This window comes from Homalodisca vitripennis, chromosome 1, assembly GCF_021130785.1.
Source record: "Homalodisca vitripennis isolate AUS2020 chromosome 1, UT_GWSS_2.1, whole genome shotgun sequence".
NCBI classification, from domain to species: Eukaryota; Metazoa; Arthropoda; class Insecta; order Hemiptera; family Cicadellidae; genus Homalodisca; species Homalodisca vitripennis.
In genome coordinates this window covers 133,459,568-133,472,966 of record NC_060207.1, presented here as the reverse complement: position 1 = coordinate 133,472,966, position 13,399 = coordinate 133,459,568, and the positions used below count along the sequence as shown (strand labels likewise).

General features: G+C 32.8%; 1 protein-coding gene across 2 annotated transcripts; it reads left to right on the top strand.

Annotated features, from left to right (window-relative positions):
• Window positions 1-1,334: 1,334 nt before the first annotated feature.
• Window positions 1,335-13,223, top strand: LOC124371604 (serine protease snake-like). 2 transcript variants are annotated; one of them, XM_046829953.1, is made up of 5 exons: window positions 5,583-5,718; window positions 6,638-6,748; window positions 10,303-10,550; window positions 12,014-12,162; window positions 12,976-13,223. In XM_046829953.1, the coding sequence occupies exons 2-5, from the start codon at window positions 6,708-6,710 to the stop codon at window positions 13,159-13,161; spliced, it is 624 nt and encodes a 207-aa protein (XP_046685909.1). In that variant the 5' UTR covers window positions 5,583-5,718; window positions 6,638-6,707; the 3' UTR covers window positions 13,162-13,223. The 2 variants fall into 2 exon arrangements, with proteins under 2 accessions (XP_046685914.1, XP_046685909.1); XM_046829958.1 differs by lacking the exons at window positions 12,014-12,162; window positions 12,976-13,223 and adding an exon at window positions 1,335-1,525 and having other exon boundaries at window positions 5,579-5,718; window positions 10,303-10,482.
• The last annotated feature ends 176 nt before the right edge of the window (window positions 13,224-13,399 follow it).

The window sequence follows — 13,399 nt, the reverse complement described above, 5'->3', positions numbered from 1 at the left end:
GTGTAGTATTGATGTACCAAAATCCTTATTTATTTATCTGTTATCGTTCAGAAAATATTATACCCGTGCAGGACTTTATGTACACTCTGTATATATGTGTGTGTGTGTGTGTGCGCGTGCGTGCGTGCGTGCGTGCGTGCGTGCGTGTGTGTGTGTGTGTGTGTGTGTGTGTGTGTGTGTGTGTGTGTGTGTGTGTGTGTGTGTGTGTGTGTGTGTGTGTGTGTGTGTGTGTGTGTGTGTGTGTGTGTGTGTGTGTGTGTGTGTGTGTGTGTGTGTGTGTGTGTGTGTGTGTGTGTGTGTGTGTGTGTGTGTGTGTGTGTGTGTGCAAAGTTACCATTTCCCTTTTTTTCCAGTGTATGTGTGTATGGGTTTCTCCCGGCTATAGTGGCCTCTATAAAACGGGTTAAATATTTCTTTAAATGCACAGTTAGCCCTCATCACCTCATTGTTCACACAATGCCGTTCCTCTAAGTCACGTCTCTACAGCATATCCAACAAAACCACTAAAAAAAACCACCAGAAAAATCATAAGGTTTCCCTCTCACAGTCTTACCGCCTTCATTTCATGTTTATCCAGACTTTGTCCACCCCCCCCCCCCCCCGAATCAGCTTGAAAATAACCAAATACATTGTATTCAGTTTCTATTTTGTACAAATTCCATGCTACACTTTTCCCATGACTTAGCAAATATAACAACTCTTTTCCTTTCTTTCGACATCTTTTCAGATCAATTTGGAGTGTTTTGTAGACCTAGATTTTATTTTTAACGATTCTAAAAGAAGGGTCCACTAAATTTATGTTCCTTTGAATGCTTTCATTACTACTTCTCAACCCAGCTACCCCAATTCTTTCTAAAAACACAGAACGGTAAAACAACTGTTAATATGAATGTTAGTTTTTTACCACCTCTCTCTACCCCTCTCTTACCCCCTCTCCACCATCACCCCCCCCTCTCTCTCTCTCTCTCTCTCTCTCTCTCTCTCTATATATATATATATATATATATATATATATATATATATATATATATATATATATATATATATATATATATATATATATATATATATATTATATAAACATATATATTCATGTATATAACATATATACTACGCGAGACATTTATTTACATTTATGCTTTCATTTAAAATATATGATTTTACATCCAGAGATCTGACATTATTCCCGTATATAAGTTTGTTACAATTTTAAGAGAAAATCCCCACAAGGAAAATTTGTATCCAAATGGCAAATCATGAGAGCTATAGTACTGACCTTGACCGAGCAACCAAACCGGTATCAGAAGGCAATGCGAGCCCAGTATTCACGTGACCAGTCAAGTGCTACAGAACCCGGAAAGTCAAGTTCATATACTGCAACTGGTTATACAGTATATCGTGTGCTGCAGAAATATCAGTTGTTAGTACACCATGCTGATGAGAACACAAGGAACAGCATTAGTGCTCGTGTTGGTGAGTATCTGCTGGGGCGTGACATCAACCAAAGAGACAGATCTCCATAAAGGTGAGTGGCCCGTTCTGAATGTTTATATATGATTAGATATAGAACTCAGATAATAAAATATTACATCCTTGAACTTTAGGTGCTTCTTTTTTAATCGCAAATAAACGAATCTAATTAATAATGTTAAAACTTTATCTTCTTGTCCCTGGATTTATTAAACTTCAAAATAAAATTTATTTATGGTCTGTATTAAATATAATGCTAAAGTTTGATACAGCAAAATTAGAAAATAGTATTTCAAGTAGGTTTTTATACGCTAAAAAATTGCTTTGTATAGTGAGTTTGCTATGATTTAAAATATCGTAAAGATGTTTGGCTTTTTAAACAGCTATAATCAAAAACGTCCTTATACGTTTAATAGGTATTTTGCAGAGATTCTAAAAAGTGGTTCAAATGAGGTGAGACTGTAATGCCTAAATATCATCATACTTTAGATTATCTTTAAGTCTTACTCACTTTAGGCTTATAACAATAATTAGCAGAATTATCCGTGGGTTCGCAGTTTGTGAACATGTATGAATATATTTTCGACGCCAATGTTGTAGTTATCTTATTCCCTCGATCAAGAAAATATGTTAAAGTGTGTATATGAATTGTCATTTAAATTTGCTCCGATCTTAGTATTTTTGTTCCGAACCTTATTTTGTCTGTCTTCCGATCAAGAAAATATATATACATACACAGCTCTGAGAAGTCTACATTTTGAGATAAGTGTTACAACACTCTTTAAATGTATAGTAAAAGTTTTAACAACGTTGTCTCGTACATCTGTGCTGCTAGCAGTTACCCGCTGTTTTGCATGCAATTTAGTAGGCGTAGCATTTTTATGATCACTGCTGGTTTGGGTGAATTATACTTCTGACACTAATGTTGAGTTTGCCTTGTTGCTACAATAAAGAAAGTACGTCGAAAAGCTTATAATTATGGCCATTATAATTTATTTATTTCTTAGTATGTTTTGTTCCATAGTTGATTTTGTTTTCATTCTTTATCAAGAAAATATATATATCACTGATCAGAGAGTCTTACTTCTGTCAAAAGAGAACTAAGATGAGTTTTATATCAGTCTTTAAATTTATAATAAGTTTTTTTACATCTTAGAACGTTTAGAGCTGTAATTGTATACCAATTGTATTAATTAAAAAAAAACAGCACAGCAAAATTTCATGTTCCATAGTTCTTGTCGACTGTTTTAAAGGGAGTCTTTAGGGTCTAATTTTGACCCTATTATGTTTTAAGACATTATATAAGGAATTTTAGTACTTACCTGATTGCTGAAATCTAAAACTGAAAAATTATGGTTTTTCTTTAGACATTTTACTCACTATAAATGTAATCTAAGACACCCCACGGCATTGCTGGGTGACCTTTTCTAGACGCTTTACTCATCTAGACTTGTCGTCTATCCTCAAACTTCGCCTACCATGTACATCTTCTTTATTGTTTATCACTTCAGTATACCTGTATGTCCATTCTCCCCAGCACTAAAGTGTATGCTGAAATACAATGATGCTTTGCTCTCCAGCAGTCTTTAACACATTTGTTTCAGAAGCTGCTCTGAGGGGAACCACCCCGTCTTCCACGGTTCAGTTCCGTTCACTCACTATAAATGTAAACAAATTGAAAATAATAAACAATGTTTTCACAGAACAGTTGATTATATTTGACAGGCTCATTCTACTAATATTACACAACTTTATAGACCAAGATGGCATTTTTCGCTACTTTAAAGACCAGTGGGGCGTAGCCCGGAGGAATTCTAGAAATATAAGTAGGCCTATATTTATCTCAGGCACCATAAGAATGTCCATGTACAATTTTAGTACAGTAAGTTAAGTAGTTTACGCGTGAAAGGAAAACAAACAAACAAAGGTACTTTCGCATTTATAATATTATTAGGATTTTATCGACCAGTCCAAGAATATATTATTATATCCAAACTTCCATCCAATTCTGGGATGCATGTCAAGAATACCGAAATAGCTCTCCAAACCACAGGTGTCACCGAAACGATACCTGAGTTTCACTGTTCATGTTTTATATACTTATAACTAACCTTTAGACACATAAATAATAGAAATTTCAGTGTCACCCATACAGAAACTGGAAGTTGCCATTGGTTAAATATGTCGTTTTGTATGATGATTAATACTTTAATAATAATTTTGCATTAGCATGCTGATAGGTGAATTGAATTTCAAGCGTTAAGAGATTTGGGATTAATATGAGTGAGTAATATATTTATGGTAATATATGTCGATATTACATCATTATAGTTATTACTAAATTCGATTTGTTTTATGCAGTGATGCTTTAAAACCTTAAAATTTACAACAGGTTTACTAACATCGTAAAAGTAGTGGTGGAGAAAGTCTGTTACGAAACAGATAGATACGAAACAGTGTTGACTTTACAGCTACCATTTTATGTTTTATTATTATAAACCATAATACATTGGCAGAAAAGTACACATTAGACAGTAAAAAATCTGCAATACAAAAGAGAGAGATCGTTACAAAAGTGCTGAACGTGGTGGGTCTAGGATTAACCTTTTTTCTTGTAGATTTTCATAAGAAACACTGTCAAATTAACTTACCTAATGATCAATTATAAGCTCTACACTTTAACACACATTTTTTATCTTGATTATCGCTATGTCTAAGAGGTAAAACACTCACTCATGACTAATTCTCCAACTTCCTAATATCCTAAAAAGTTTACATTTGGCATATATATGCCTTATGACTTTAATATAAAAACTAAAGTATTTTTATGAATAGCAAAAGGGGTTTCAATAGAGTTGCAACGCATAAAAGATCCATATTTTGTTTTTCACTTCTCCGATTTCGATCAACAACCTAGGAATTGAAATGTGGTACAATCACGAAATGAACTGGATTTTTAGTTTTTACAACTATTTCATATCCTATAAATATGAAATTTGACACACACGTTCCTCATTACCTAAATAGAAGAACAAAATTATATTCCAGGAGATCAACCACCCGTAGGGTTAAATATATACTAGAAAAGTTATATATATATATATATATATATATATATATATATATATATACATATATATATATATATATATATATATATATGTGTGTGTATATATATATATATTAAACATCCGGGTGTTCTAGACATGTCAAATTTGACACATCTGCGTATTAAGGACTCGACAGACCACCGGTACTCGAAATACTTTGAACAAGAAGTAAATTATAATGGTTGGAAGTAGCTTCTTTGTGACCAAAGTAGACTTTTTAGACAAACTTTCCTGTCCGGAAAACGATACTACGAAAATATCTTACACCGGAAGAAAATTATTTAAATGTAAATATACACTTTTCTACTAAAGAACACTGTTTACTCCTGTGTATGATAAATCAAGAAAATATGTTTTTCATCGCAACATCAATGATATCACTACTATTTCCGAAAATTCTTTAGACATTCAATTACAATGATCGGAAGTAGCTGCTTATTAACCGAAGAAGACTTTTCAAATAAAATTAGTATCCAATTTGTTAATTAGGGCAACATTGCAAACTCTACATAATGCATCATCAGACCTACCTAAAGTAATGCATTTGTGACTGAAATCGTCACAAATGCATATACACACATATATATATATATATATATATTAACTTTTATATATTTATATAAATAATGTAAATTTCATTGAAATATTATGGAATTATGTAGAGATATTTGTATACTTAATTTGTATTGATAAAAACTACTTTACTCTACGCCTTCAGGGCTCCAAAGCATAAATCTTTTAACTTTTAGACCCTTCCTTCTGAAATAAATCAGGAGATTGGAATATGTTTCAGTGACCATACTTATATTCAGAAATGTGTATTAAGCCCTTTATATAGGATATGCCTATGACGTACCTTTTATACCTTCTTATAGGAAATCACGCGCAATGCTCAGGTAGTTGCTAGTTCTAAATAAATATTATTATGATATTAGTACTTTGATATTAGTTGTTAGTGTTATATATTATTTATTTTTTTAAACTGGTTTGGTTAACAGTGTGCGAGAAATATGCAGAGTCAGTGTACGAGACGACAACTGACGTTTTGACTGGTGATGATATTAAATACGACACGTGCCTGCAAAACATTGAGAAATTAATTACTGACAATGATGAAACGGAACGTTATCCCCACATGGTGAGTAGTTTGCTCTCGCCAAAAGACAATGAGACTTGCCTGAGACTGCCTGATAAAAGTTATTCGAAAATGTGTGAAACTGATGATCTTCTCTTTAATCTTTATGTTTAGAATTATCATCGTAACTGTATCGTAGTATAAGTTTTAACTACTCATAAGTTCCTCACCATCACTAAAGATATCATCTTGTGCACAATGATTGAGACCACAGCATTTTTATTGAGAGGTCAGGAGTTCCATTCCTTAAAAAATATAGTAGTGTGTTTTGAAGACGGCATGACTTGTTGAAGCTAAGATTGAATGAAACAATATTAAAATAAATAATTGATTTAAAATATAGCTAAATAATACATGTTTCTGCAACGTGTATAAAACTCAGCCACTTTCCAGTTCAGCGTCATTTTAATTCGGCATTGAAAAGTAACAAACTTCTTCTTTATCAAAAATGTCTCGTATGTAATTCTCATTTCTCCTTAGTCACTCTTAATAATAAAATAAAGCATAAGTATTGAAGATTTTCGCATCACAGCGAAAAACTGCTGTACTTGTATGAATAAAAATATTTAACATATTAATGTTTGCATATTCAGTAATCGCTCAAATTATTGACTACACCAATATGAATCATTTTCTCTATGATAATTTAAAAATTAAAAGATGAAAGCATTACTACTGCTATTGAATTCTTTAGTGAAGGATTGGTTTGAAGTTACGAAGTTGTATCGTGTACTTTTTATTTTGTAAAGTCATGTTATTTATATGTCACTTTTAACATGATAATTGAGAGAAGAAGGTTTGAAAAATATGGATAGATTATGTTTTAACAAAAATGAAATTTCATATATACGTTAATTTCTTCTTCATAGTTCTGTATTTTCAGATGCAAACAACTTAATGAAATAGCCTCTACTTTGCGCAGGTGAAGATCGGCTACGGCAACGAGTCCTCCATACACTGGGCGAGCATTGGTACTCTGATAAGTGAAAGATATGTCCTCACCTTTGCCCACAACTCTGATTTTAAAAAAAATGTAAGTTTCATACTCAAAATCGAAGGGCGTAGCCTACTTAGTGAGAGCATTTATGATGTAATATTCTTGAGACGTGATATTTTTCAAACAGAAGTAGTCATATATCAGGTATATTTTATATAATAGCCATGGGTAAGAGAATAAAAAAGTTATAGTTTTGACTGGTTTTATTTTATGTTTTTTTTTTTGTTTTGTGTATATCCAAATTCAAACAAAAAAGTTATGTAATCTTACAAATACAAATTAATCACAAAATCTTTTGCCAGGTGCTCAAGATCTCAAAAACTGTTGAAGGAATTTGGCTAATGTCCAAGGAGGGTTTTGATTAAAAGAGACATAGGAAAAGGCAATTTTCCAAAGCACTATAGCACCTGAGACTCATAGCAGGAAGTTTATGGACTTGTCGTAATTTTTAACAATATCTGAGTAATGTCTCTTTCAGAAATGCCTTCGATTCAGTACTGGAATAATGTGGTAGGATTCTTTGTTTGAAGTTTATTTTTTATGATGTGTTTTCGGACACTTTCCATTGTTCAGTGATACAATACAATAAGTAACACTACTTTTCGAAATCTGCAATCTCATATCTTCCTCAGGTAAATGACTAACTTAATACATAATCACAATCTAGGTTAAATTAAACAAAACATGCCATAGCTTGACACGCATAAGTCATAAACCACAACAGCCATGTTATGTGTCTATTACACTCACATTAACTCTGAACATGCACTTGATAAGAACTAAACATTAACTATTAAAACTGAGCTACAAAAAACAGGTCACAAGAGATCTGCACTCACCAGTCAACTGAGTAGAACTGACCAAATCGAACCAAATGGCTATTGACAATTATATTAATCTTAATTTAACAAACTTCGATACTTTGATATAATCCCGAGACCACTACTTAAGGGACAATTTTTCTAATAAAACACTACATTATTAGAAAGAACAAACTTTATGTGAAAATTACAGACTGTACGTTCTTGTGTTCTGCTTCTCAGAAGAAGCGATATCGGCGGTAGTGAGCTCACTCTGTCCCCATCTACTATTTGTTATTAGTAGATTTGTTATTAGGATATCTAAGTAAATATATGCATTTGTACTATACATAAAAAACGTATACGAGCACTCACGTGATCAAGAGCATAGGTACAATTACAATCAAGATGGAATGTTGTTTATGCCAGAAGTGCGGGGTGCAAATCTCCGGTCACCATGAGCGCTCATAAAGGTTTTTTATAACTTTGCAGTTAGTAGTATATATCTATTATAACCTACTTATAGAGTATAGTCCAATAACAAATAGTAGATAGGGAAAGAGTAGCTCCTTCCCGCCGACCTCGCTTCCCTTTAGTTGACTAGAAGAACTAATCGTCATAATGACACGTAACTTTTACAGTAAAAATAAAGTCTGTTCTTTCTAGTAATATAGTTAAGCTCTTTCAAAAATAGTGGCCTACGGATAATACCAAAGTACCCAAACTTCATTGATGGATTCCTCAACACGAAACAACACGTTTGAATTTAATCTATATCCATGATTGATTTAATCTAGATTAAATAATCTGTATTCCTGGTTTATGAGACCTTTTTTGACAATATAAATTTGTTTTGTCATGAAATATCGACAAACAAATAGAATTTCCAATAATTTCTTGGTAACAATCCAAGTGTGTTAATTCCTTATTTCTCTCAAAGTTCCGTCAGTAGCAATTGACAGACATAACGCGTGATAAACGATTAGTATTCTCGCCAGGAGTGTTCAGTCTCACCGCTAAAACCGAAATCAGGCGTGTGGAAGATTAATGATCGACGTTCAACGGATTTATTTAGACTCACGTTCTAAATATTGGCGCATTGCGAATTGCACTCTAGAACTCATTTATTATATTTTGAAATATTGAAAAATACTGCTTTGAATGCAGGCTATTGCTCTTCCAGACCTTTTGTCTCACAAAAACAACTTTATCATTTTCAAACGTCTACAACAATTAGTTCATGTCGTTTTGTCCTGTATGCATTGCTAACATTTACAATATCACCAAGAAACTTAAGAAGATGTTGAGTACACGTCCATAAAGGTGTCTGGCATATTAAATTGATGCTACGATAGGTGGCACACGGGTATACAAATCTGATTTAATTTTAATTCGATATAATTACCACTGAAACAATCGTGGGTAATATGTCCTCACTACAACAGAAATATTTCATTCTAAAAATAGTAAAATAACTTCCCATGCATTCAGACATACTCGCAATGCCATTCATCTTGTACTAAACATGGTTAATAATGATTTTAATAGATAGAAAAATACTTGTTAAATTTATTATTGATCAATCGTTCCACGATTTAAGTTAAAATACTTTTATTATTTAGATAAACAAATTCTTTGCTTGATTATTATTTAATAGGCAAGTATCTTTATTGAGTCTGCCTTCCCATGTTGAGCGCATATTCCGGTTATAAACCCGAATTTATGAATGACATTACAAGATAAGTGAAAACTTTGAAAAAAGCACCGTTCAAACAAAACATCTATAAGTTGGTAATATATTAATGAAACTTTCTATATAATTAATTACTAATTGCTAATCACAAAAGATTTAGTTTGTTTGCAGTGTTTATTTTGTGTTTTCATCGTTATCATAATAGTTACCCATAATTTCAATGTAAAGTGTTGGAATTATCTTATATCTGTACATTTTTATTTCTGTTACCGCATATTATAGCTTTGTCATCTAGTTCTGAGCTCTGTTTAAATCTCTTCAGCAAATTGTTTTAAAATCTATTACAAAATTCAATTCCCAGGACTATGTGGCCGGTGACGTGACCATTCCGTATTTTCCTTTTAAAATATTGACACATATTACTACTATCTCTAATCAATTTGAAACTTATTGACCAACATCGATTGTAGGAATGGTGTAACATTCGTTGAGATAGCTCTTCACAGTGAGGCAGACATTTGTTAACGCTATACTCCAATATTTCGATATTTTCATTTAGTAACATGTCGCTCCTGAACATCCGTGGAGTTACCAAGATACCTACAACATCACCGGTTTTTGCTGTCTAAGTTTAGGTTTCTTCTGGGTTTGTTAGTTTGGCTGCCCTACACCAAAATGTTCTATTACATAACTAATATTTATCTTTAGGAATATTCAGCTCTCTATATAGTCATTACGTAATAGGATAGTGATAATATTTACTTCTTACATCAAACCAACTGCTTTCCCATGCCCTGTAAACTTATTCTAAATTTTAAAATAAATCCGATGGTTATTAATATACGTTTCTTTCAGAGTTACCTATCATGGATATATATATATATATATATATATATATATATATATATATACACTATTAAAGCTTTGTAAATTCTTAATTCGTAATATCTGCTGTTTTCAAACTTTTCTGCAATAAATTTAGTATTTCATGCTTTGGAATGTGTCCAAGATGAGTCTACATTTTGAAATGAATTATTTATACACCGTATGAATTTATACAAATGGGGTAACAATAAAACCAACATTTTCACACTCAGGGGTCCGGCAAGATGGGCACGCCTGGGAGAGCAAAGGACGGGCCCTGAGAGACCATTCGTCCGTTACGAGATCGTAGAAAAGATAAGTCATCCCAACTTCAAACTGCCCAGTGTCTACAACGACATTGCCCTCTACAAACTTGATAGAGATGTGCAGTTCTCCCCCTTCATACGACCCATATGTCTCCAGCCGGACCATCAGTCCTCCAACATTAGTGCCATCGCTACTAGCTGGGATATAAATTATGGTAAGTATAAATTGTACTTTATAGTTTAAAACACGTATTTACAAGGAAATGAGGAATTTAAAGGTCAACTTCCATGTATTTTAGTCTGTTATTCATATAATACTAAGCTGCCACAAGACGCATGGTGGTCGCAGGGCGTTGTATATTACACGGAAATTGCTACTTGCTTATTTGTCCAATAGTCTAAAATCCGTTCTTCTACTCTGATAAGGAAACCTCTTTTAAAGCTAACACGGTATGCAACTAGACAGGCAGTTCTTTTAATCAATAGTTTTTTTCCTTCTTTCGCTTCAGTTCCTCAAGGGAATCACCTTTACGGTTCTCTGAGACAGTTATATTACTTTTTTCCGGGTAGAGTAGCATTTTAAGAGCTACTGGGGCTACATCGTTCATGAATGCCACGTTTTCCAGGAAGAGCGCCCCTCACCCTCCCTCATATTATATTTTTCTATACTATTTATATACCTTACCTAGATTATCAATCGAGGTAAGGCCAATGGCGCAGTGTAGCGGATACGGCGGTTATCGCAAGATAACCAGATCAAGCAACGTCGAGCGTGGCCGCTGCTTGGATAGGTGACCGCCATTGGTGGTGGTTCGGAAGTCACCTTTAAGCCGTTGGTCCTCAGGTTAAGTGTTAGAGAGGGCTTCTTAGCCCTAACTTCACCTGGTAAAATAAGACATTCTTTTCTTTTTTTTCTTATCATCTAGGTTTTCTGTTTCAGACAACGTGGAAGCATTTTTTAAATTTACATTTTCAAAATATGTCGGTGTAGTTTTAGGCAGCCATCTGATAATCCAATGGAGCTCGCAAAGCATTAGGCAACCCGTAAAGCTGGTGCAGAGTCATATCTCACCTTACAGTGTCTTCTTTCTCACATGTGTTACATATGATTCAGTGTTTAGTAATGAGCTGACGCGTTTTATTATATCTATAAATAGATTATATGGCATTTCATACCCGTTTTTCCAACAATTGTGGTAGATGGTTCTATCGAATGGAAGAATTCATCTAAGCTGTGTAACTACCATACATGATGCAGTTAATGTGCCCATCGAACACCTGCAAAGCAAACTCGAAACATCGACTTCTTCTTCGTTACTTCCAGTAAGACATTCACATAGTTTGTCATAAATAAGTTTTCCGTGAGGCAATAGTGAGCCATTGCCATTTCCTTTTATTATATTTTGAATCTTTCCTTATATGTGTAGGTCCTCATAACTATGTTATAATTTTAATGCCAATGGGGTTTCGTACAAGATGTAATTTTAATTTGCTAAAGTTCTCAATAATAACTATAATTACACATAAATTCACACATTTTGATTATAGACCTTTAATACTTGTACTTCTATTAAACAGGCTCCAAAGATCACAAATATAATTTTCAAGATATGTTTATATTTAACGTTTACAATTAGTTATTCAAGTATACAGTAAACATCTGGCTCGTTTGTTCTAGACGGAGAATTACTAGATTCTCTGCATGAATTTCATATGGATATAAAACAATGCAATGAGACTCTTCCTCTATCAACAAGCATGAAATTTCGGCTTAAGGATGGAGATATGGAGGATTTTATAGTCTGTGCTTCAAGAAGGTATTGTGCGGTAAGTTTATATGTCATTTGTAATTCGTTTTTGTTTATTATGTATTTCTATCACGTGTTTCCTTCTTTGTGTACTTAATAAAAATGTAGTTTACAATAATTTCTGAAAATGTTACAACTGTTAATTTTTAAAAGAAACCAAACAAATAATAAATGTATACATGCAGACTATTTTTGTGCAATAAAATCTACCCCCTTATCGGGTTTTTGCTACCAGTCAGTATGGAATACATTTATAGTTTCCCTGAATGTCATATATCGTATTAATATTATAAATGGAAAAGTTTGTCGCAATGTTTGGTATTTGATACTCAATTACACAAATCATACAGGACAAACTTGAACAATGATTGGCGTTTATGTTACTCATTTATAAGAGTCATCATCATCATTAAGTAGTAATATCACAACTGTAATACAATAAACAAACTGTAATAGCATAAAATATAAGTACACGTTTATAGTTTCTGTAGGATTATTATAATAAAAATTTACACACCAATAAAAACATTTCATTTTTCATTATAATCTTTTTAAAGATCAAATTTTCTAACAAAATCGTTTTCCATAAATTATATTAATCTAAAGACAAATTAAAGAATCGATACATTGAACAAACTAGAGTTAGTCTATATAAATGCAAACTATATACAATGTTGTTCTAACCATTTTTAACTATGTGGAATAAGGTATTTAAAACCTTAAATACCTACACATAATTAAAGAATAAGGTATTTAAAACCTTAAATACCTTATTCTTTAATTTTAATAGTTGAATTTTAAGTTTAAGTCTTACTTTGTTATATGTGTACAGAGACCAAGTATTGTACCCGGTTCGCCTCTGCAGTTAAAACTTAAAAATCCCTACTGCATGTACAGTCAAGTTGGCGTCGCTTCCATCGCTTCCTTCGGCAAGGGTTGTGTTGGAGAGGACGATCTAGTGGTCTACACTCGCATCTCGCATTTCCTGCCTTGGATACAGAGTATAGTCTGGCCATAGGGCTTAAGGCTTAGCAATGTGTGTTGATTTTAGGTTAACATTAATAAAATCTGAAAGAAAAATTGTTATTTTGTCCTGCCCATCCAAATCATTTTCATATGTTTGTACATTTGTTCATTTAACATACAAACATGGACTAAAATGTACCGAGTGCAAATAAAATAATCAAATTAGTGTAAAATTATAAAGTTTATTTTTATATATTGGTAATTAATGATTTTTTAATTGACAACGACCA

Bases quoted from the DNA above. Each gene is read 5' to 3' on its own strand.
- LOC124371604 (XM_046829953.1), top strand. From the start codon at position 6,708: ATGTCCTCACCTTTGCCCACAACTCTGATTTTAAAAAAAAT. The intron at 6,749-10,302 runs GTAAGTTTCATA...TTTCACACTCAG, and splicing joins ACTCTGATTTTAAAAAAAAT to GGGTCCGGCAAGATGGGCAC. The intron at 12,163-12,975 runs GTAAGTTTATAT...ATATGTGTACAG, and splicing joins CTTCAAGAAGGTATTGTGCG to AGACCAAGTATTGTACCCGG.